The 26,224-nt window shown below is 42.6% G+C and overlaps 1 protein-coding gene across 4 annotated transcripts in view; it reads left to right on the forward strand.

The window, feature by feature from the left end:
* GALNT18 (polypeptide N-acetylgalactosaminyltransferase 18) overlaps positions 1-26,224 on the forward strand; it is a 564,545-nt gene that overhangs the window by 231,904 nt on the left and 306,417 nt on the right. For all 4 annotated transcript variants that reach the window (XM_074997382.1, XM_074997381.1, XM_074997379.1 and 1 more), the window contains exon 2: positions 19,008-19,200. In XM_074997382.1, coding sequence (XP_074853483.1) covers positions 19,008-19,200 — 193 coding nt within the window. The remainder of the gene's footprint in view (positions 1-19,007; positions 19,201-26,224) is intronic.

Raw genomic sequence — 26,224 nt, forward strand, 5'->3', positions numbered from 1 at the left:
CATGGGGGTTTCCCCAGATCGATCTGTTTGCCACACAGCACAACAAGGAGTGTTCCCAGTACTGCTCCAGGGCAGGAGTGGGGCGGGGGTCCCTGGGGGACGCATTCATGATTCCATGGAAGGGCCTCCTACTTTACGTGTTCCCCCCCACAGTGCTTATCCAAAAGGTCTTGCAGAAAGCCAGAAGGGAGAGAGCTTGCATGATACTAGTAGTCCCAACGTGGGATCGGCAGCAATGGTTTCCCTTGCTTCTGCGCATGTTGGACCGCCCACCGCTCCCCCTACCGGTGGCGCGGGACCTACTCACGCAGTCCCAGGGGTCCATAGTGCACCCAAGCCCTCAGAGCCTGTGCCTACAAGCATGGCCAATGCATGGCTCAGCTCCTTAGAAAGTACATGCACGGAGGGAGTACAACAAGTCCTGGAAAGTAGCCGAAGGACCTCCACCAGGAAGACTTATAAGCAGAAATGGACTCGATTCATAGCCTGGTGTTCCGCCAAACAGTTAGCTCCCCTTGGCGTTCCTATACCAGTCATACTTGAATACTTCTTGGACCTCAAGAGGGATGGACTTTCATTATCCTCGCTAAAAGCCCACCTTGCCACTATATCAGCCTTTCAGCATACAGAGGAGGGGCCCACGGTATTTGCCCATCCTATCGTTACCAGGTTCTTGAAGGGGTTGGTAAACCTGTACCCGCCTCGGAAACCGCTTCTGCCATCGTGGAACCTGGACCTGGTGCTCAGCACGCTCACGGGTCCCCCTTTTGAAGCATTAGCCACGGTTCCCCTACGTCTCCTTACGATAAAAACAACCTTCCTCCTTGCAATTACATCAGCTCGCAGGGTCAGTGAGCTTGCAGCAGTTATGGCAACGCCACCCTGCACAGTATTCTCAAAGGAGGCGGTAACCTTATGGCTGCACCCAGCCTTTGTTCCAAAAGTTTCATCAGAATTCCATCTTAACGAGCCAATAGTTTTACCCTCATTTTACCCGAAGCCTCACAGCTCCAGCAAGGAGGCACACCTGCATCTCCTGGATGTGAGAAGGGCGTTGGCCTTCTACATAGACAGAACTAAGTCCTTCCGGAAAACGGACAGGCTTCTAGTCTCTCTTGCTCCCAGGTCAAAAGGAGAAGGTCTCTTTTCACAGAGAATCTCAAAGCACATTGTATCCTGTATAAAATGTGCTACGAACTTCGAAAGACACCTTTGCCGGCCCCACCCAGGGCTCACTCCACCAGGGCGGTGGCAACGTCAACAGCCTTCTTCAAGGTCATCGCGTTAAAAGACATCTGTAGAGCGGCAACCTGGTCATCCTACGACACCTTCGCCAAGCATTATGCCCTACATTGGGTATTCGAGGAGGATACCCGTCTCTTGACAGCAGTCCTCTCGGGGGCAAGCTGCACATGAATCGATTACCCACCTCCTTACTTGGGTTACTGCTGGGTAGTCACCTATTGTGGAGCACCCACGGGGACCACTCGAAGAAGAAAGAGAAGTTACTCACCTGTAGTAACAATGGTTCTTCGAGATGGGTCCCCATGGGTGCTCCACCACCCGCCCATCCTCCCCGCTTTGGAATCTTTGTCTGATGTTTTTCAGGAGCATCTGAGGCGGTTGGTCAAGGAACTGGCGGGGACCGGATCGCGCACGTGGCTGGGGACGCGCAAGGGAGCGGCGCGCGCTGGTGCATGCGCGATCCAGGAGAAACTGCTGGAAGAATTCCGATCTGCGGCGGCAGGCGAGCCCGACACCTATTGTGGAGCACCCACGGGGACACATCTCGAAGAACCATCGTTACTACGCTGAGTAACTTCTCTTTCCTCATGGACTCCCCTGACGGTCAAAATGACAAACTGGACCTATACATAGAATACTTCTGTTGACATGCACAGGCAGAAATTGTGGGAAAGTGGCACCGCTTACCCCATAACCTCAGCCACGCAGAACGCAAAGCCATCAACAGCCTTAGAAACAGCTCTGACATTGTCGTCCAAGAGGCCGACAAACAAGACGTTGTTGTCATCATGAATAGGACAGACTACCAAAAGGAGGCTGCCTGGCAAATCTCCAGTACCACATTCTACAAGCCACTGTTCCAGGATCCCACTGAGGAATGCACAAAGCAACTAGAGCATCTGCTTAAGACCCTCCCTGTAAAAACACAGGAACAAATCTACACACACACACGCCCCTTGAACCCAAACCAATTTTTTTCTACCTGCTACCCAACATCCATAAACCTGGGAATCCCAGGTGCCCTATCATTTCAGGCATTGGCACCATCACCACAGGATTGTTTGGATATGTGGACTCTCTACTTAGACCCTATGTTCCCAGCGTTCCCAGCTTTCTTTGAGATACCACCGATTTCCTCAGGAAACTGCAATCCGGTTGTGACCTTCCTGAAAACACCATCCTGACCACCAAGGATGTAGAGGCTCTTTACACCAATATCCCACATGAAGATGGACTCCAAGCTGTTAGGAACATTATCTCTGATGAGACCGAGGCACGAATGGTGGTGGAGCTTTGTGACTTTGTCCTCACCCACAACTATTTCAGATTTGACAATTTATACCTTTAAATCAGTGGCACTGCTATGGGCACCCACATGTCCCCACGGTATGCCAACATTTTTATGGCTGACCTGGAACAATGCTTTCTCAGTTCTCATCCACTACACCCCTCCTCTACCTGCACTACATTGATGACATCGTCATCATCTGGACCTATGGGAAAGAGGCTCTTGAAGAGTTCCACTGTGATTTCAGCAATTTCCACCCCACCATTAACCTTAGCCTGGACCAATCCACACAAGAGAGCCACTTTCTGGACACTACTGTGCAGATAAGCAATAATCACATAAATACCACCCGATACCGAAAACCCATGAACCGCTATGCTTATCTGCACGCCTCCAGCTTCCATCCAGGGCACATTACATGGTCCATTGTATACAGCCAGGCACTAAGGTACAACCGTATTTGCTCTGATACATCAGACAAACATTTGCAAGACCTTTACCAAGCTTTCCTCAAACTACAATACCCACCTAAGGAAGTGAGGAGACAGATTTACAGAGCCAGACAGGTACCCAAAAGCCACCTGCTATAAGACAGGCCTCACAAGAAAAACAAGAGAACACCACTGGTCATCACATACAGCCCCCAACTAAAGCCTCTCCAACGTATCATCAGTGATCTGCAACCCATCCTGGACAATGATCCTTCACTCTCACAGACCTTGGGAGGCAGGCTTGTCCTTGCCTACAGACAGCCTGCCAGCCTTAAACAAATTCTCACCAGCAACTATAGATCACAACAGAGTAACTCTAAAACTGGAACCAATCCCTGCAACAGTCCTCTCTGCCAACTCTGCTCACATTTCTACACTGGTGATATCATCGCAGGACCTAACATCAGCCATACCACTGGGGCTCCTTTACCTGCACATCTACTAATATAATATACGCCATCATGTGCCAGCAATGCCCCACTGCAGTTTGCATTGGCCAGACTGTACCGTCTCTATGTAAAACAATGAATGGACATAAATCAGACATCAGGAACAGTAATGTACAGAAACCTGTGGGAGAGCACTTCAGTCTCCCTGGACACTCAGTAAGAGATTTAAAAGCAGCAGTCCTAAAACAAAGAAATTTCAAAAATCGAATGGAGAGAGAAATCTCTGAGCTGCAATTTATTTGCAAATTTGATTCCATCTACTGTGGATTAAACAGACTGGGAGTGGCTGGCCCCTTACAAAAGCAGCTTCTCTGCCCTGGGTGTTAACATCTCCACACTAGACTCTGACAATGAGTCACATCCCCCTGTCTGATCTGACTTGTTCTTTTGTCTTTTGATGCTGCTGATAATGGGCCATTTCCACCTTGACTGAATAGACCTCGTCAGCTCTGGCCCTCCATTTTATTGGAACCCCACACTTTAAATAACCCTCTGAAACACCCTCACCCCCATGCATCTGATGAAGCAGGTGTTTGCCCACAAAAGCTTATGCTCCAAAATATCTGTTAGTCTATAAGGTGCCACAGCACTTCTTGTTGTTCAGTAAAATACAGATTCTTGATTTCAGAAGAGCAGACTTTCCATCCTTTAGAAGACTGATGGGCCAAATCCCCTGTGACGCTACTATGAAGCAGAAAGGAGTTTTGAAGAAATCTTATTGAAGGCACAGGAACAAAGCATCCCAATGTGCAATACGATAAGCAATTAATTAAGGTGGTATTCCCCTTTGTTCAGCACTAGTGAGGCCTAATCTGGAGTATTGCATCCAGTTCTGGACCCCCTAGTAGAGAAAAGATGTAGATTCATTGGAGCAGGTCCAGTGGAGGGCAATGAAAATGATGAGGGGGCCTGAGCACATTATCTGGGAGGAGACGCTGAGGTATCTGGGCTTATTTAGTTTATAGAAGAGAAGAGGGAGGGGCAATTTGATATCAGCCTTCAACTTCCTGAAGGGAGGGCTCTAAAGAGGATGGAGAGAAGGTGTTCTCAGTAGTGACAGAGGGCAGAACAAGGAGCAATGCTCTAAAGTTAGAGGGAGAGGCGTAGGTTGGATATTAAGAAACTATTTCACCAGGAGGGTGATGAAGCACTGGAATGTGTTGCCTAGAGGGATGGTGAAATCTCCATCCCTAGAGAGTGTCAAGCTGGGACTTAAAGTCCTGGCTGAGATGGTTTAGTTAGGATTGCTTCTGCTTTAAGATGATTCAATGACCTTCTGAGGTCCCTTCCAGCCGTAGGATTCTATGATTCTGTGTAGTTGTATCTGTACAGGAACTATCTTCTCTTTATCAGTACTCCACACTTATTTAAAGAAAAGAAAACCCAGCACTTCCAAGCTGTACTTCTGCTATCCAAGAAATTAAACTGCTGTTGATGGCTTCCAACAAGCTCATGCTGATATTTCCTTTCCAGCCTCTTACAATATATAAACTCATCCCATTTTTTCACAGTTGAGGAACCCTGATAATATGAACCTCACAATGTGAATTCAGAGAGCTCATGGATCTTTGTCACATCACCATGAGACTCATATCATGTTTATTTTGCTGTGTTTCTGACAGGGAGGGAGCCTTGCGGACAGTAGCACAGAGCCACCATGGGCCTGGGGGCTAGGCAGAAGAGAGGTCAGGGAAGTGGCCGGGAAGGGGGAGGGAGAAGAAGGGTGGAAAGGTCAGGCCTGAGGGCAGTCAGCCCTGCCCCCTACCATGCACAGAGTGTTGGCACAGTGTTTCATGGCATTTCAAAGGGGCCAGAGCTCTGGCCGTTACCACTGCTACTGTGAGGGCCCTGGCGCTCTAGCCCCCTTGAAAGGCTGGGCCCATGGGCAACTGCCTTCCATGCCCCTCCCCCGTTGGCAGGCCTGGTTGCAGATTTGTTGAACAATGGGCCTGATTAGCACCAACACTGGGACCATTTGGCATTATTTTATGAAGGAGATTTTGGTGTTTCCCTCTTGAACTGGGGCTAATATGAATTGGTGTTAATTTTGTTATTACAGTTACTGTTAATGATCAGACAATTCCTTGACAGTATACTTTTAGTTAAGTGACTTGATCCTATACTCCCTGCATACCACACTCTCCCATTGACTTCAGTGGGACTTCAGGACGTGCAGAGAATGAGTAGAGATTGAGCCTCTAGAGTGTAGTGAACTGCATATGAATTATTCAACATATTAGATTAGATTCTGACCCCCTGACATAGTACTTTTCCATGCACAGTCCCACTGATTTAATTGCCATTGCCTGCAGAGTAATAGGTAACTCCTGAGCAAGGGGGGCAGAATCTGATCCAGAGTTTATAAATTGTTCTTTCTCAGATGAACTCCCATTCAAGTCAGATTTCCTGGGAGCAAGTTTGACCACTGGCCTCATGAATTTAAAGACTCTGTATTATATCAAATAGCAAGGAAAAAAATAAAATCTAGTTAGCAGAACAAAGACTAAGTAAATATCAACCTCCTGTCAGCAGTGTAGGGACTTGTAGTGGGGAGAGCTATAGAATTAAAGCAACCGCTCTGTTGGAAGCCCTAGCTCTGCAGTTGTTTGTACTCCGTGTTTGCTGAGACTCTTCTCCATGGTTTTACACTGTATTACAGCTAACTGAAACCACTGTCTTTTAGCATTTTGACACAATAAAACCAGGGAGGTTGTTTCCAAATGTTAGAAGCCTAGTTCAAGTTGGTGTTGGCTTCATTAATGTGTTTCCTGTCGGACGAGCATTCAGCACATGGTGGATTGATTTTTAAATAAATGTAAATCAGCAATTTTAATCATGATTTAAATCAGAGTTGAAAGCCTTGATTTAAATAACCAGTTTTAATTGTTTTGCATTTATATGCTAATTTCCTAAAAGTTTCTTGATTTGCATGTATATTTGCAGTGTAATACAGCCTTCTTGCAAATCTCGTACATCTTTTACGAACCATGGGGATATACTACAGCTCTACATATTTATTTAACTTACACTATTTCATATTAACCTTTACATTTTTATTTTGTTAGAATATGGTGAGTGATGCATTTCTTATTTACTAGATTAATTTTTTGTGTTTGTTAAGTTGCTTTTGGATGGAAACGGAATTCAGTGAATGTACAAAAACAACATTGGAAAACTGAGTAAGTTAAATAAGAGTGCTGGATACATAAAGAAGTAACATTTATCAAAACATATTTTGTATTTAAAACTAACTTATGTATTAAATTCATAGTTAGCGAACTGAAGTGATTGTTTCTTTCACCATGTCCTGCAGGATTTTAGACCTGGGAGATCTTGTCTTCTCATGCCTCAGTCAGCTTTAGTGGATCTCTACAGTGAACCCACAAACCCACAGATGATCAAACTTTCAGAGATCCAGTAACCCCCTCCATACATACAGAGGGAAGTAGGCTTTCATTTAATGGGCCAGCCTAAGAACTTGCTTCAGTTTGGGGAGAAAAACTCTCTTCCAAGTGCACACACCTATTTGTCAACTATTATCCTGCACTTGAAACTCCATATGCAGCATCATTGAACAATTACAACCTTTACCCAGAGGTGATGAGTCCTGAAAGAAAACTTTCCTGAACTCCCTCTTCTTGCCTTGAAACATCTTGCCAAGTTTGTCTTTTGAAGCAAACTCTGAACATATCAGGACACACTAATTTAAAGTGGCATCAGACCCATAATAGCAGATGCAAAATCAGTGCCCTTCCACAACATACCTTTCAAAATCCATGGGTCCTACACATGTCAATTTCATTGAAGTGTACTCCTCAGTGTATTAACTGCCCAATAACAACTCTGAAAGAATCTCAGTGTTCTTGAATGGGCTGGCACAGAAAAATAAGAGAATTACCATGTTCTTCTTGTTTTCAATTCTAGACTAAAAGACTAGTTGAGCTGGGCAGAGAACATGTAATGAAAGGCTTCTTGCCAAAATGGCAGGCACCTTTCCACTGTATGTGTGATTCTCAAAGAACAAGCTATGTGTGGATGTATTTAGCTTTGTTAAATAGCTGGTGTTCCACTGCCTGTCTTTAGAGGAGATGGGGCTCTTGTAGAGCCATAGTTTTCTTTGGCTTTAGGGTCTTTCCTTTTTTGTTATTGACTCTTACTAAAATTAGCAGTGTAATTGTTACAGACCAGGAATTGGAAACCTGTTTTGACACCATGGAAGGCATTTCCACACTAGACGAACTTGGTGGCATCACTTAAGCTATGTCTAGACTGCAGGCTTCTGTCAACGAAACTTCAGAAGTTTTGTTGACAGAGCTCATGTGCAGACTGAAGATCTCTAGGAAAAGATGTGCTGGTAGGGAATGTTCTGTCAACATCCCTGTATGCTTTCTTCCAGGAGGAAGAAGGCATGTCTTGGCAGAGAGGGGTTTCTGACATTTTGGACCCATGTGGATGGGCCAAATGTCAGAAAAACCTCTTCTGACAAAACTGTCAGCAAAAGATACTCAAATGTGTTGGTGCAGTTTGCCCACAGTCTAGGCACAGCTGTATGTTCCTCTTTTGTTATAGCCCTCATTTGTTATGCTCTTTTCCTACAGGGAGCAGTGTGTCACATGAAATATCTTGATTTGCCTGGATTAAATGCCTTCCATTTCTTAATCCTGGTGGGGGTCACCTTCTTCTCCCCCTTGATCTTCATATGTGACTGGCAGTCCCACTTATGGCAACCATTCTGGAGCAAGGATGAGCAGTACATGAGGCTGGGCAGAAATGGATGCTTCTCAGTCACCATCATGCACCTAGAAGAGCTCTTTTGTTGAAGAACACAATGATTCCAGTCTGTTCCTTACTTAATCTTGTTTTACTTTAATTCCTCTCAGCAGCAGCCTGAAAGGAAATAAAATTTTGAAACTGTATCTGTGGTCTCACTAGCCCCCATACAGTACAATTATCTATGCTTTTATTTCATTACTTTAGCTTTGCAACACCACACCATAATTCACAACTCTTCTTAGTGACCTTTCTGCTGCAAATTTCACACATATTGCCTTTGCTGGTTCACATAATGCGCTATTGTTAGGGATAACATTTATAATAATTAAAAAAACCCACAAAAAACAGCTTCCACTTGCTGAACAATTCAAAGTGAAACAGTGGCTCTTATAGAGAAGTAATGAAAAATATGTCAGAGAACCAATTTAGCATAAATAATAAACTAGGGGAAAATGATATATTATACAGCTTGAGCAAATAAATAACTCACAGAAAAAATCACTTGTGGCAACATTATTATGCCAGATGATGCAGCACAGAAGATAATAGAGCACATGGGACTTGTCTACACTAGCCTCTTCCTTCGAAGGGGGCACGTAAACGAGCCCGAGCGGTGAATAGCATTGAAGTGCCATGCTGCATATGTAGCACCTCATTAACATAATTCTCGCAATGCAGACTCTGAAGTTGCACTGGTACTTCGAAGTGCCTGCGGCTAGCAACTTCCAAGTTCCGTTAATCTCGAGACAAGCCCATGAAGTATTCTGACCTGTGAAGTTATGAACTCAGTTATTCTTTATTCAAGACTGTCTCAACAGTTCTTGTACAAGCCCAGCAATTGTCAGCCAGAACTGCATATTGAATTAAACTATTTTCTTTTACTTTGTTTTAAAATCCCGGAAGGTTAAAGCTCTTTATGGTCAGATCAGGGTACAATACAGACAGCTGCAATGCAAGATTCCAAGTAAAATGTTCAAAATACTTATTCCTCTTGAAAGTCAATGGACTTAGGCTTCTAAGTTTGTGTCTGCACTTAATGCTGTAACGGTACACCTGCACAAGTTGTGCCTACTGTATTGGTTCAGTGAAGACACCATCTATATTGATAGGAGGGTTTTCCCCTCAGTGTAGGTACTTCAGGTGCCCAAGAGCAGTACCTAGGTTGATAGGAGTATACTGTATATACTAGGAATTAGCACTTTAAAGACTAACAAAATAATTTATTTGGTGATGAGCTTTTGTGGGACAGACCCACTTGTGTAGCCATACCAGAACAGACTGGCTATGATCTGGAGGAGTCTGTTCTGGTATGGCTATGATCTGAACAAGTGGGTGTGTTCCCAAAAGCTCATCACCTAATACATTATTTTGTTAGTATGTAAGATGCTACTGGACTGCTTTTTTGGTTTGATAGTACATAGACTAGCACAGCTATCTCTCTGTTACTATTCAACAAGGAGTTAGGTTGCTTTAACTGTATTGCTCGGGGGTATTTCCTCATAGTGCAGGCCTAAGTCACCGAGGTACTTCTAAAAATTGTACCCTATATCTGCATTACTGTCTGTGTGTCTCCTCCCTTTTATGGAGGAAGCACCATTGACCATGGGAAAGGTAGAAAAGCGTCTGTACTAAATTTGCAAAGGCTGCTTATAATTGAGCCTTGTGTCAGTGGTTACACTCATACACTAGGAAATTGAGTTCACCAGCCTATTTGCTGCCAACCTGGGCTAAACCTTGAAGCAGTCGCTGAAGATGTGACGTTGTTAGAAAACAGAAGCCAAATCTGGACGGATTAGATCAGTGTTGCATGGGAAATATTCAAGGCATGTGTTGATTGCAACACAAAAATTATACTGAGGGCTAAGCAGGCCTCCTAACCTTTCTGTGTTGGTAGCAAACTGTCTTTCATTGGCTCTGTGATACCCAGGGTAGCATCTTTCAGATGAGGTGTGAAAGTGAGATCTACTATAGTGCACCAGAAAAATCCCCTGGACAGTTTTAGGCCTGTTTCAGCTTGGAAAATTGCTTAATGTCCCTAAATGCCTACATTAATTTCATTCAGTTACAGTATTTCTTTGCTTCCTCCATGAACAATACCTAATGTGTGGTGCTAATGGTTTGCCCTGCTCCTTCCCAAAGATTTCAGGGGTGGGCAAAACAACTCCTACATATAGTTTATAAAACTAGTTATTAACTATATAAATGAAACCATTAATGCACACTGAGCTTTCAAGACAAATCAGTGAGCAAAATTTCATCCACTGTGTCTGAAGACTTTATAATCCAAGTTATTGTTTGGGGGTTTGTATTTTGAGGGGGTGGGGTGGGATTGAGCACACAGTTGTGCTAGTTGCCTCCTAGGAACAACTAGAGACAAGGCCAAGGTCTAGAAAACCTAACACTCTAAATTTGAGAGGAAAGGATAAAGTAAAGAACTTAAATGGAAGAAGGGACAAGATGGGAAGTAAAGACTGTAATAGGACTCAGCTCAGTAAGACACATTCATCTCTTGCAGGTGGGGCAGACATAGTCTTTCTGTTCTGTATTTGTCTAATAACTAACACAATGGGGTCATGATCCATAGCCAATGCTCCTAACTGCTACCATCTTAAATCTAAGAAATAAGATTAGAGTTAGTGTTGCTTTTGTTTCTCTTGTGCAGAGGCTTCATATTGGAAGTTAATTTTTCAGAGATTAATAATGTCTGTTAAGAAGGTTGAGACTCGCTTTGGGTAAAGGGCTTTCATAAATTCAGGATCATTATAACTTCCAATAAAAACTCCACTGCGTGGGGTAGGCTGATATAAGAATTCTGAAATTTTTGTCATCCATCACTTGAAAATTACCCCATGAAGTTATCAGATGTGAGATGATTGTCTGGTTTTATATAGTAAATAAAAATAGCTTTATAAGGATGCTGTGAATTTTAGGTTTTAGGCGGTCCAGACATGCTGTTCAAGCTAGTACGTTAAAATAGTGAGGTAGCCATCTGACTACAGTTCATCCTAATCCATGTATGTACTCTGAACTGCTGTAGACACTGCTGTTTTTGGCATGCTAGTTTGTGCAGATATAGCTCCTATCTGTGCCTGGACTCGGGGAAGTGCCCTGCCAGTTTATGTGTAGACATATACTGAGTAGTTGACAGGAGTGGCATGGAGGAGGCAGGGACACTACAGAAGTTAAGTGGAGGGACTGTACATACCTCTGTGTATCTCAAATTCTTTGATTTAGTTAGGGTTGATCCTGCTTTAGGCAGGGGGCTGGACTCGTTGACCTCCTGAGGTCACTTCCAGCCCTAAGATTCTATGAACTCTCAGCAGAGGCACAGGTGTTTGGGTATGGTGACATGGCTAGTAGATCAATGACTATGCAGGTACACTGACTAATTTCTTCCTGGAAAGAAGTAGAGAGAAGAAACACAGCAGCCTCTTCCAGAATAAAGGGGTACAAGGGAATTTCATCATCTTGATCGCTGTAATATACATCTGTGCAAAGCCAACTTATTCTGACTTTACACAATGATATAGTGTTTGGAACTTCAGGGAAAAGCTACATGCACTCACATTCCTTCCACATCAGTGCTGTATTTCCTCTCTGTTGGAACAGAGAGAAACCCCTTTGTATCATCTGGTACATGAAACTTGGGCATGGTGCAGCAAATCAAGACAGGAATCCCATCCTGCTTGAAGTTGAGAGTTCAAGCTCACAGGCCATAACTACAAGCAGGGGCCTAGTTTACTAAGTACAACTGCAAATTAGTTATGTGGAATTGAGAGCTACTAAGATTAACCTTATAGGAAGAATTGGAAGTCAGTAGCATACTTGAAAAAACAAAAACAATCACTACAAAGGATATTGTGTCAAGGACTATAAGGGGGTTTCAGGGAATTAAGACACTTCTGTGCCTTTTAATGACGTTGGTTTTATTTGAAAATGAGTTTTGTTAAGAAATTTGGAGAATTTTTTTGTAGCATTAAGAAAGAGGCATCTTGTGAAGGTACATGCTGGCTCTTGGTTATACCTTCTGACCTCAAGATTCCATGTAATGTGCCATGCAGCCAGCTAAAGTCAGACTAAGCAGAGATGGGGAGAATATTGCCAGCTACAGTATAATGAAAAATACAGGTGGGAGGGAGGCTGATTTTCTGTCTTTGTTGTGGCAGTTAAAGAGGTTAGAAGTAACAGCAGTGAAATTCAGTGTGGAGGTTAGCTACAGATCTAATGACCCAATGCAAAATAAAAATATAGTAAGTCAGTTAAGCGGATGTTTACAATGGATGTGCTTCTTTGAGTGGACACTCCAGCACATGACCAAACTCAGGCAAGGGGGTATGTGGTGTGATAGACCACAACCCGCACCAGGCTACAGCAGACTCATGGAGGGTAAATACGTGGGCAGTTGAGTGTGTGCATTTGTTTCCTAGAGACTGAGGCTTATCTAGGGTCAGCTGGTGGCAGCAGGCTAAACCAGCACCTGCTGCCGATTTAGCACCTGTAGCTAATTTAGGCCTGTGAAATCCTTCAAAAGGGTTTCTTTCAGGTGAGCAGGGGGAAGGAGAAACAGGACGGAGGAGGAGGAAGTAAGGAGTGTGGAAGGAGAAGTCTGAAAAAGAGGATGCTGCAGCCACCTGAGGAAGGTATTGGGGAAGCATCTGGTGGAAGTGGGCCAGGAGGGGCAGTTGCTGCATCCGTTGGGACCAGGGAATAAAGCCCCTGTACTGTAGCTGTATAGGGTCCCTGGGCTGGAATCCGGTATGGGTGGGAGGGGTCTAGGTTACCCCCAGACCATCCCACACACCAGGTCAGCCCTAGAGGGTAGGAGGAGACCAGGCAAACCTAAGCTACATCTACACTAGAGAGCTTTTTCAAAAGCGTGATTGAAAGATGCCCTTTCAAAGGGGAGTGTCTACACATGGGCTTCCCAAAAATTTTCGGGAAGAAGGGGCCTCCAGAAGAAGGACTTCCTTCCGGAAGATCCCCTGGGGGCTGCGCTTCTAAACGGCATTTTGGAGTTTGGAAGAATGGTCTTTTGGACTCCAAATCATGTGACTGTATGCTAATGAGGCATGGGGAATTTGCACCCATGCCTCATTAGCATATTTCGGGTTGTGTATTACCATGCCACTTTCAAAGAAAGTGGCCTGTGTAGAAACAGCCTGGGGAAGAAACAAGTTAAGTGCTACTTAGAAAAACTAGATATACACAAATCCATGGGTCTGGATTTAATGCAACCACAGGTACTGAGGGAATTGGCAGATGTCATTGCTGAACCTTTGGCCATTATCTTTGAAGACTCTTGGAGGTTGGGAGGAATCCCAGATGATTGGAAAAAGGCAAATGTAGCGCCCATCTTTATAAAAGAAAAGGACAATCCAGGAAACTATAGACCAGTCAGTCTTACCTCAGAACTTGGGAAAATAATGGAAGGGAATCCATTTTGGAGCACTTGGAAGAGGGGAAAGTGATCAAAAGTAGTCAACATAGATTCACCAAGGGCAAGTCCTGCCTGACCAATCTGATTAGCTTCTATGATGAGGTAGCTGGCTCTGTGGCCATGGGGAATTCAGTGGATCTGGTATAGGTTGACTTCAGTAAAGTTTTTGATACAATCTCCCACACCATTCTTGCCCATAAATTAAGGAAGTATGGATTGGATCCATGGAATGTATGATGTATAGAAAGCTGGCTTGACGGTCGGGCCCAGCGGGTAGCAGTCAATGGCTCAGTGTCTGGATGGTGATTGGTTTCAAATGGAGTGCCTCAAGGCTTGGTTCTGGGCCAGGTTTTGTTCAACATCATTATTAATGACCTGGATGAGGGACTGGATTGCACCCTCAGCAGGTTTGTGGATGACACTAAATTAGGGGGAGAGGTGGATATGTTGGAGGGTAGAGATAGGATCCAGAATGATCTGGATAAATTGGAGGAGTGGGATAAAAGAAATCCGATGCAGTTCAACAAAGAGAAGTGTAGAGTTATGTACTTGGGATGGAAGAATCCCAAGCATTGTTATAGGCTGGGGACTGACTGGCTAAGCAGCAGTACAGCAGACAGGGATATAGGGATTATGGTGGATGAAAGGCTGGATATGAGTAAACAGTGTGCCCTTTGAGAACAACAAGAAGTCCTGTGGTACCTTGTAGAGTAACAGATATTTTGGAGCATAAGCTTTCATGGGCAAAGACCCACTTCATCAGATCTGTTAGTCTATAAGGTGCCACAGGACTTCTTTTTGTTCTCGAAGATATAGGCTAACACAGCTACCTCTCTGATACAGTGTGCCCTTGTAGCCAAGAAAGCTAATGGCATATTGGGGTGCATTAGGAGGAGCATTTCAAGCAGATCTAGAGAAGTTGTTCTTCTCTATTTGGCACTGAGGCCACATCTGGAATACTGTGTACAGTTTTGGTCCCCTCAGTGTAGAGAGGATGTGGATGTGCTGCTAGAGCAGGTTCAGCAGAGGACAATGAAAATAATTCAAGGGCTGGTGCACATCACCTGTGAGGAGAGACTGAGGGATTTGGGCTTGTTTAGTTTGCAGAAGAGAAGACTGAGGTGTGATTTAATAGCAGCCTTCAACTTCCTCAAGGGGAGCTCTAAAGAGGATAAAGAAGAACTGTTCTCAGTGGTAACAGACAGCAGAATGAGAAGCAATGGTCTGAAGTTACAGAAGGAGAGGGTTAGGTTGGATATTTGGAAAAACTACTTCACCAGGAGGGTGATGAAGCACTGGAATGTGTTGCCTAGAGAGGAGATGGAATTTCCATCCTTAAAGGTTTTTAAGTCCCGTCTTGACAAAGTCCTGGGTGGGATGACTTAGTTGGGGTTGATCTTGCTTGTAGCAGGGGGCTAGACTCAATGACTTCCTGAGGTCCCTTCCAGCCCTATGATTCTGTGAATGAGAATTGAGTGTAACATTTAGGGCTAAATTCTCTCTTCAAAGACAGATCAGTGCAATTCATAGCAACTGTTTTCAAGCAGTTAGTTTATTTATTACTGAGGTCTATTTTAAAATCATCTTTCTCATTATCTGAATACTTTCAGGCAAATAAAGGGAGATGAATTTTGCCATCAAAAATTCATGCTGAAATCCAAATGCATTCAATAACCTATGAATTTTTAACTGGCATTTATTTTTTTTTCTCTTTTAGTCACGGTGAAATGAAGTGGTCACTCAGTGTATGAAAAATGGTCAAGTGATTTATGAGTGTTTTGAAAACTGTTTTTATATTCAGAGCTATCCAGTATCTCAAGAGTCTTGCTCCTAACTTTTTGATTGCTGAATGTTGCTTGAGTCAAGAAATAGCAAGAGATTCATGAATCTCTTCAAGAAATGCTCTTTTGACAATTTTAGAAATGAAATTAATTGAATACTGAGTGTGAAAGTGAGGACAATATTTGGTTACCTGGGATGAAGTTTTATGGAAAAGAAACTTCATGGCAGCTACAAGGCTAGGCATATTCATCTGTCTGTTAACACAAATCTAACCCTTTTAATTTAAACTTCTTTTACTGGAGAGTACTTTTTGACTTTGAAGAGTTGCTGAGAGTAGATCATGTATCATATCAGTCAGCACTGTGCTGAAAGTATAATAAATGAATGTAAACTTTGAAACCTTCAGAGACAGCATGTCTGAGTTGGAGAAATCCAGTTTAGCGCAACCTTTTTCTCTAAATGTCAGGGTGGAGGAGGAGAAGGGAAGTCAATCTTGATGTATAACTTCAGAAATGTCAACTTCTTACAGTGTGAATTGTTTGTATTTGCTTTTTGCCTTAGACGACTACCTATTGTATTCTCACTGGAATTTTCTGTTCTGAATGTGTTGATTAAGGTATCTGCACAAAGATTAGAAGGATGTGATACTCCTGTAGGTCAGAATGCTAGTTTTTTAATAATCAAAAATAGTAGTCAAAATATTTGCAGTATTTCCCAGCTTGGAGGCAGACCTCCATTATTGCTCTTGATATTAGTCTGTTTAGGGGAGGAGGACTGTGGAAAAGAACAGGACAAGTAGACCTGGAGAAGGACTCCAGGTAGTAGGATTCACAACATTTCACCTCTTCGCAAAATTTTAAGACTGCCCTGGTGGTGAAGCAAATGTCTTACCATCTGAATATTGTTTTGCTGTATGTTTTTGAATTAGCTGTTAAATTCAGTAAAATTCCAATACACATGAAGATGCCCAAGCCAGAATAATCCACCTCCCACTATGCCCACCCCCCAAAGCAACTGATAGTAGTTGTTTGCAGCAGAGATTGGAGTGTAAAAGTGAAGGTTGAGACACATCAATTAGACCAAGGGTCAGCAACTGTTCTGAGATGGCATGCTGAAATTTGATCTTTTGACCTCTATGTACAGTCTGAACGCTGGACATACTTTTTAAAGTAATAGTCCTACTTACAACAGCTTCATTACTAAAGAGGCAGAACTTTACAAGTTAGGCAGTGGTTGGTATCACTAGCTGGTCTTTTGTTAATCCACAGGTGGCATGGCATCTCCTGGCTGCATGGGGGAGCAGGGGCAGGTCTGAGTCTGCCTCACATGCCAATCAGCTTGCTTGCCACTCTTGGCAAATGTTTGTGGATCAGCAACCCCTGGCACTAGACAGTCTGGGAGATGGTTAGGTTGGCAATGCTTGTGCTTTATATGACCATTTGTTAAATATGTGTCTTCAGCCTACAGAGTTATGTATCTAACACCTTTTACCAATGCAAGAGTTACATCATGGCAATTTCTGCCCTTAACTGTCTGCTAAGAATTTATCTGGGCGCAGGATATGGCCTTTAAAATAGATCTTTTCAAGTTGCTATTGGGGGATTTTTTTTAAAGCATTTCCCCATTTACCTTGTTGTTCTTCTTAGTTTTCTTCCTCCTACTTTTATGATTTCATTCTTGGCTTTTTGCTGTCATAACCCTGCAGCTATGCTGTCTTAGTTCTGGACATTAAAATTGAATGAGAATTATGCGTATCCAAAATACTAACATTTTTGCCTGTTTAGCTGAGAGAATCTTGATAACCTTTGTGTTGATATCTGTGGCTGAGCAAACTCCAAGCATTAGAGAAATAACTTTGCCACGCAAATAAAAAATAGTACATCTCTTTAGGAAACACTCATGTTCACAGAGAGTCGATAAATTGCCACAAATTCTGGTCTAGATCTCATCTTACAGTTGCTATTTAATTCACCAAATAACTTTGAAACACATTTGTAACTTAATTATGTACTGAAATATTTTTCTGAATCAAAATGTATATGCATAGTCCCGAGAAGTGGTGAGCACTGTAAGTTTCCATTGACCTGTGAGAAGAATTTTGTGGGCTCAACAAACCTGTAGCATTTGAGGTATTCTCATGAATAGTCCTTTTATAGTCAATAGGATTATTTTCTATGAATAGAAATGACTTCTGAGGATCAGGGATTTGTGATCAAGAAACAGCTCACTGTTGCTATGATTCTTACACTGAAAGTTAAAAATTGACTGGCTTGCCTCAAATTAGCAGGTTCTTCAGGTGACATTCTTGTAGTTAGGCTGAATTAGTTGGTCTTGAAATGCCAGTGCAAGGTCATATTTGATCATGCAATCTGTATCCTGTTCTGATATCACCTTGATCTTTTGGAAGCAGGTCTGTCAAAATTGTTTTCTCATTTAACTTGGAGGGGGGGGCGGGTCTGAGCATGTCTTTCATCCTTGAAGTGAAATAGAGCCGATCTCCTCGCTCCAACGGTAACAAAGTGCCATGACAGATTAAGAAACACTACATATTTACAGAGATTGGACACTAATGGAAATAACCAGCCCTTCATTAGTCTCTTGTCAGCATTGTCGGGGGAAATGAAGGCTTTCTCACAGAGAGCTAACAGCTTAATCTTCTCAATTTATGTAAAAAAGGTTAAAAGAGTGGGCTTCCTTACACAATTCGGGAGTTCTGATCCCAGGTGGTAGCAATGTCATTTTACATAAGCCATTTCTCTTTGTACATTTCCATCTTGCTGGCTGAAGTTGCTTTGTATCTGTGGGTGATTTGCGTAGGAGTGGAGTGTGATATTGTTCCATCTCTAGGGACAGTGCTGATGAATTTACTGCGTGACAGAGACATGAAAAGATTCCATTCAAATTTTCTGGAAAGACATTTTCTGACTTGCATTAATGAGGAGCTATGGTTTGCGAATGCAAGTACATTAAAAATGAGATATTGCTGTTCAGCTGGGTACTTGTTACTATCTCCAGGGAGTCTGTTCATAAACTGCTTGGACTTCTAGAAAAACAAAGACCTTTTCCAGTTCCCTTTTCATTTGCCAATTAATAGTTTAATAATGACAAATAAGAGGCTGGTGAGGTATTGAGACCTTCATACCTACTGTGCTGAATAGAATAGGAAGATATTTAAGCAGGTTTGTCAGATTAAAATTTTAGGTCTGTGTGGCCCCTGAGACTAGAGGTGTAACATTGACTGGACTCACCAAGTAGTCTTACAAGTTCTATTTAACAAACTGTATGGGCAATTAGATCTTGGGTTGGGAGGAGGGGAATGGTGTGCCATTAACTACGGTTCATTTCTATTTAGGTGAAATGTTAAATGAGAAAGTTGATGGCTGTAGTAAAATGAAACTGTATGCTCTATGCTGGGTTTTGTTTTGTGAGGGGGGTGGGGGTGGAGTCACATTCCTAAGAGAATAACTCTCATACTGCTCTGAAAATGTGTAGTTGCCTGTTTCAAATTAAAAATCTAAACATTTTTTCTCTTTTGTTTTTAGAGGCTCCACCAAAGCTGGAAGAAAATCCTGCAGAAGCTTTCACTGACTCATCCCTGTTTGCTCACTGGGGCCAGGATCTCAGTCCTGAAAACAGACGCATTGCCCTTAAACAATTCCAATATTATGGCTACAATGCTTACTTGAGTGATCGCTTACCATTGGATAGATCACTACCTGACCTTAGGCCTAATGGGTAAGTGCTTTCAGTCAAACTAGTATTAACTGTACCTGAAATATCTCTGGCTAGGAGAATTCCTGTATCCTATAGCAAGGCCACACTTTTTAACTGGGATGTTATGAAACTTTATATCCATACAGAGCTGCTGCCAGGGTGGATTGAAGGAGACGATGTATGAAGTAAGTGTAGGCTGAAATTTCCAAAGAGGCCCAAGAAAATTAGGAGCACTTATCAATTTCAAAACAGCACTTCTGATCCATAGCGCTATTCTGAAACAGTGGCATTAGAGCCCATTATGTTCTATTTCGAAATGGGCATAATTCCTCAGGGAATGAGGTTTACCACAGTCAAAATGATGTACCCGTTATTTCAAATTTATTTCAAAATATCACATGCGTCATTTAAACACTGCCAATTTATTTTGAAATAAAAGCCGTGGGGATTTACCATGTGTTTGCCAGAGTTGACTAAGCTGCTCCCATGTCGCCGATTGTTTCTTCACCCCTTCCAGGTTGTATGGGGCCCAGTGGCTGCACAATGTTACTTTCCTTTACTCCTCTGGTAATACATCTTGAGCTTATTCTGGTGGCTCACCTATACAGGTAGTCCATTCAGTCCCTGGCGAGTCATCTTACACAAGAAACAGAAGTGCCAAGTTCTGATGTCAACACTTGTCCACTGGAAACTGGATGGAGAGATCTGTTGCTTACAACCCACCCAAAAAGGCATTACAGTAGTCACTACTGGATTAGGTTTGCCCTGATGATGTAGGCATGAATGGTTTTATATCTTATTATCCAGTTTACTTAGTCAGGTCTTCAAACTGCATGTTTTGACAAGGAAAACAAACAGAATTTTTCCTGTGTATCAGATAAAGTATTAAGTAACAAACCCCCCCCAAAAACAAGCAAGAAAAGACCCAAAATTCATTAATTTCAAAACATTAATCCAGAATCTAGGTACTCGTAGAATCCCAGGACTGGAAGTGAACTCAGGAGGTCATCAAGTCTAGCCCCCTGCCTGAAGCGGGATCAGCCCTAACTAAATCATCCCAGCCAGGACTTTGTCAAGCTGGGACTTAAAAACCTCTAGGGATGGAGATTTCACCACCTCTCTGGGTAATGCATTCCAGTGCTTTACCACCTTCCTGATGAAAGAGTTTTTCCTAATACACAACCTACACCTTCCCCTCTAACTTCAGACCATTGCTCCTTGTTCTGCCATCCGTCACTACTAAGAACAGTCTCTTCATGGTCTTTAGAGGCCTGTTTCAGAAAGTTGAAGACTACTATGAAATCCCACCTCATTCTTCTTTTCCACAAACTAAATAAGCCCAAATCCCTCAGCCTTTTCTTATGGGTCATGTGCTCTAGACCCCTAAGAATTTTTGTTGCTCCCCACTGGACCCTCTCCAGTGCATGCACATCCTTTCTATAACGGCAGCAACAAGAGTGTGGAGGGCGGGGACCAAAACGGGATGCAGTGCTCCAGATGTGGCCTCACCAGTGTTGAATAGAGGGGAATAATAACTTCTCTAGGTCTGCTGCAGATGCTCCTTCTAATGCGCCCCAATATACCACTAGCTTTCTTGGCTACAAAGGCACACTGAGTGATATCCAGCTTCTCAAGCACTGTAAATTCCAGGTCCTTTTCTGCTGCATTCCTGCATAGCCAGTTGCTCCCCCGCCTGTAACAATGCTTGGGATTCTTCCCTCCCAAGTGCAAGACTTTACTTTTGTCCTTGATGAACCACATCAGATTTCTTTTTGCCCAATCTTCCAAAATATCAAGATCACTCTGGGCCCTATCCATGTCCTCCAATGTCCCCCTTGCTTAGTGTCATGCATAAATTTGCTGAGGGTGTAATCTGTGCCCTCACTCAGGTCCTTAAAAAAGATGTTGAACAATAGTGGCCCTAGAACCAATCCCTTGGAGCACTCCACTTGACCTGACCTTGAGCCCTTGATCTCTACCCGTTGGTCCTGACCATCTAGCCAGCTTTCTATCCACTGTACAGTCCATGTATCCAATCCATATGTCCTCAACTTGTGGGTAAGAGTATTGTGGGAGACTGTGTCAAAAGCTTGGCTAAAGTCAAGGGATATCACATCCATTGACTTTCCCATGTTCACAGAGCCAGTAACCTCATCATAGAAGCTAATCAGATTGGTCAGGCGTGACTTGCTCTTTATGAATCCATGTTGACTGCTCTTGATTGCTTTCCCCTCCTAAGTGCTGCAGAATGAATTGCTTGAGGATACCCTCCATGATTTTCTGTCTAAAAGAGGGGTACTATATTTTCCTTTTTCCAATCATCTGGGACCTGTCACGATCTCCATGAGGTTTGAAAGATAATGGCCAAAGGTTCTGCAATGTCCTTTGCCAATTTTCTCAGTACCCTTGAATGCATTAAATCTGGACCTAGGAATCTGTGTATGTCTAGCCTTTCTAAATAGCTGTCAACCTGTTCTTTCCCCGCCAAGGGCTGCCTACCTCCTTCTCATACGTCATTGCCTAGTATAGTAGTCTGGGAGCTGACCTTGTCTGTGAAGACAGAGGCCAAAAAAGCATTGAGTACTTCACCTTTTCTCTCATCTGTCACAAGGTTACCCCCCTCATCCAGGACACCCTACATCTTCCCTGATCACTCTTATTGTTAACATGCCTGTAGAAACCTTTCTTTTTACCATTCATGTTCCTTGCTAGCCTCAGTTCCAATTGTGTTTTCACCCTCCTGATTATTCCCCTTCATTTTGCAGTAATATATTTATACTCCTCCTTAGTCATCTGTCCAAGTTTCTACTTCTGATAGCATCCTTTTTGAGTTTTAGCTCACCACCGATTTCCCTGGTAAGCCAAGCTGCTTGCCTACCATATTTGCTTCTCTTACTGCTCCAAGTAATTTGTTCCTGTGTCTGCATTAAGGCTTCTTTACAATACTGCCAGTTCTTCTGGACTCTTTCCCTTCTTATTAGCTTTGCAGGGGATCCTGCCCATCAGTTCTCTCAGGGAGTTAAGTCTGCTCTTCTGAAATCCAGGGTCTGTATTTTACTGCTCACCTTTCTTCCTTTTGTCAGGATCCTGAAATCCACCATCTCATGATCACTGCAGCCCAGGTTGCTACCTGCTTGTATTTCTCCTCCTAGTTCCACCCTATTTGTGAGCAGCAGTATACCTTACAAATGTATGCTTGAGAGCTGATGAAGTGCCAACATAAAATATATCCAGTTCCATGGAATTACATTTGCATAGTAATTTTAATCCATAAAATGCATCTTTAATTTAAAATTAAGAATAAACACATTTTTCATAATTTAGAAAAAAGAAAATTTTCTAGGGCTAAGAAGACATTCTTGCCAGCACAAAAAGCACATCTTTGCTTTTTATTTAGTGAAATTATGCTCATCAATGATTTCAACGTAAATTTTATAACTCTAAATTTAAAAAAAATTAAAGCAAGAAAGCATGAACATTACTGTGGCTGAGAGAGCATTGGGAAAATTGCCCTCCCTCAAAGTGGGGTTTAAGTGTGACTTTTATGTTGAATGTAGTTATGTGCTTACCCTTGATGTATGAGTGAATTTCACCTCTTGAAACTTTTTGTGCTCCTTTTGAGGTATGCATCTCTTAGGCCATGGCCACACTAGCCCCTCCTTTCGGAAGGACTATGGTAATGTGGCACCTTGGGCTATGCTGATGAGGTGCTGCTATGAATATGCAGTGCCTCCTTAGCATAACGTCATCCACTCATGCTTCGAAACTGCTGGTTTTGAAACAAATGCCACCCTTGTAGCGGGGGACCTTTCGAAACGACCACCCTGATTTTGAAAGCTCCTTCCCAAAACTGGGTGGGAAGAAGGGGTTTTCAAAATCAGGGGGGGTGTTTTGAAAAGCCCCTGGCTGCATGGGTGGCATGCATTTCGAAACCAGCAGTTTCAAAGTGCTCACAGCTGATATTATGCTAATGACGTGCTGCATATTCATGGTGGCACGTCATTAGCATAGTCCAAGGTACCATATTACCATAGCCCTTCTGAAAGGAGGGGCTAGTGTGGCCATGACCTTACTGTGTGTTTCTAAAGTGGTAGCAGGATGGGGCCCCAAACTTGGCTGAGAACTGTAGGCGCTAATGTAATACAAATGATGGTAATTGTGCTAATGGCTATGGAATGTTCAACCCTCCTGAAGTGATGATAACATGTTGGAGTGGTCCCCTGCTGAGTACCTCCCTATCTACAGTACTAATCACACAGCACAAGCAATCCTGTGGCGGTTCTATCACATTTTTTATTCCCAGTACTTCCAGATAGTTAGTTAGTTATTTTGTTTTGTGGGCATCTCAGCGATGAGCTGTTTACTTCTCTGCCTCCCACTCCCAGTCCCCATCTGGCAGCCAGCATTGCATCTATATTTGGCAGAAAATAACGTTGGCCACATCATTTTGAAGAAAACAATGCCAACCTCACTGTGTGAAGGAATGGGATAACATATTGGGTTAGCTGCAGGTCTGCTGTGCTTGTTGTTTTGAATAGGGCAAGCAGTGCAAATGAAGTTTCCTGAATGTAAAATGTTGAACGAGAGATTTTGTTGAAAGTTAGGTTATTAAGGGACCCCAGAGTTGTGCACCAACTCTTCTTTTGACCAGATGCTGAATTATGCTTCTATTTTGCTGGTTGGGAACTTTTTTTTTTTGGGTTGCTTGATCTCCGAAGCACATCTGTGAAACAAAGATAACATTGTTCTTTTTCGCTTATGGTATGTGGCGAGTGGAGGAAAAAGGTGCACAGTGGCTCCACAGTGAAGGAACTCTTCTGCAGAATTTCTTTTACGGGACGGGGAATGAGTGAAATGGTCAATGGGTGACTTAGTCAGTGAAGGGTCCTGTGGCGCCTTATAGACTAACAGAAAAGTTTTGAGCAAAACTCAAAACTTTTCTGTTATGTTATGCTCAAAACTTTTCTGTTAGTCTATAAGGTGCCACAGGACCCTTTGTTGCTGTTACAGATCCAGACTAACACGGCTACCCCTCCGATACTTAGTCAGTGAAACATCTTTTGTGTTGGGAAAAACTGCATTTGCCTGAAAATCAAAGGTGAGATGACTGAAGGGAAGAAAAAAAGTGTGGCGCTTCACTTATTACAGCTGACGAAGTGGGTCTTTGCCCACGAAAGCTTTATGCTCCAAAATATCTGTTAGTCTGTAAGGTGCCACAGGACTTCTTGTTGCTCTCTTATTACAGGTGTTCTAAATGCACAGTCTTTGGCTTAGAGCAGGATCACCTCCTTTCCCTACTGACTGCGGTTTGGTGCTCTGGAAGTTTGTAGTGGGGATGTGCTTTTCTTTTTAGGGAAAAGATTTTAACTGCACATTAATTTTCTATTTAGAAAACTCTACTATTCCGGGCAGCAGTTCAGCATGGCAACTGAGCATGGGCCTAACATTGTAAGTAAAGTTAAAGTGAGGCCTGTGCTTAATAATCATTCTAAATCAGAATCTTACGGTTTGATCCTTCTGTCATTCAAATCAGAGGTAAAATGCTGATTTGCTTGAAATGGGAGCAGGTTCTGGTCCGTAGAAATGATCTTAAATTAGGAATTGTTAGAGCTGATGGGATATCCAAGGACAGTAAATATGGCTACAAAGAAGGGAGAAACATTTGTATTTTATGGCACTTTGGCATAGGGAAGTTGTTTACCGTTTATATAACTAACTATTTTCAGTGCTGGTTAGCGTTGCAGTGATACATAGAGTCTCGGAGATAACTTGAACCTAGGAGCGTCTATGAATTTAATTTGCGAAAAGCAAAGCAAGAACACCTGTTTGTCATCCCAAATTATGAGGGAAAATGAGATTACTTCTGAGATGGAAAGCAGGTAGTCTGGTTATGTGCTCTGATCAGTTTTGAAGGTCAGTCTGCTTTGGCATTACTAGAAGTGGGATACATACCGAATCTTGCTTATTCATAACTGGGGAAGGATATTCAGTCCTGAATGAAAGACAAAAATGAAAAGATAGAAAAGAAAATCCAGGGATTGGACTCAGCTCTAGTTTGTACTTAGCAGCCGGTAAAGAACTGTCAGTCAGAAGAGTGCAGTAATGGTTAAGTTGTGGCCACAGGTCTTGGTCTTTAATGGGAACTACAGAAAATGTGGGGTACGCTTTTATGGAGATACATACATAATGGCCGTATGCCAGTTTTTCACAAGCACTGAAGATTTTAGCCTCTTACCTAACACTAAAGTAGGCTGTTATCCATGTTCTGTAGATAAGGAAACTGAGGCACACAGAAGTTAGGTGAGTATCCTAAAGTGTCACAGGGGGGGTCTAGGAGAGAATCAGGAATCCTAGGACCCTCTCATTTAAGGAACTGTAGCAAAGCTAAAAGAGCAAAAACTATAGGAGACCACCGAGTTGTATGTAATTTACAGAAGGCAAGACACCAGACTATAGGATTTTTCACTGCTTTCCTCACTTCATTTGTTCTTATCTGTTATTCAGTGACACTCTACCAAGGGGCAATATTTGGACCTTCCATTTGTGATTTTTTTTTAGCTGTATTTCCAAAGTGCATTAGTATTTTTTAGAATCTTTCAATGCTTTTTTTTTTTAAGTAACTTCGCAGCACTTATAAGAAACCAATGTGTGGTGTGATTAGAAAGTAAACTAGTAAAGAAAAAAAATCAGTTTGACATTCTGATTATTATAAAATGCAAAGGGAAGGAGAACACTGATAGCAGTAAGTATTAAGATATATCAGTGTTGAACACGTATTAATGAATGTCACTAGATTAATATTTATCATTATTGCTTAACGTGTTATGTTCTGAGGATTTTTATGTATGATGCATTTTCCAGTGTATATCTTAGTTGAGGACATGCCTTAGAATTATATTTGACCCTCAGAAGTCCTTGAAGTACTACACTTTTTAGAAGACGCTTGGAGAGGTTTAATGGGTTTTGCCTGTACACCAGTTAATTATTTTCAGTCAGGAACAGGTTTAAAAGTGTACTTGTGAAAATATGTAGAGCAAGCTAACTA

This window comes from Carettochelys insculpta, chromosome 6 (genome assembly GCF_033958435.1).
Source record: "Carettochelys insculpta isolate YL-2023 chromosome 6, ASM3395843v1, whole genome shotgun sequence".
NCBI classification, from domain to species: Eukaryota; Metazoa; Chordata; order Testudines; family Carettochelyidae; genus Carettochelys; species Carettochelys insculpta.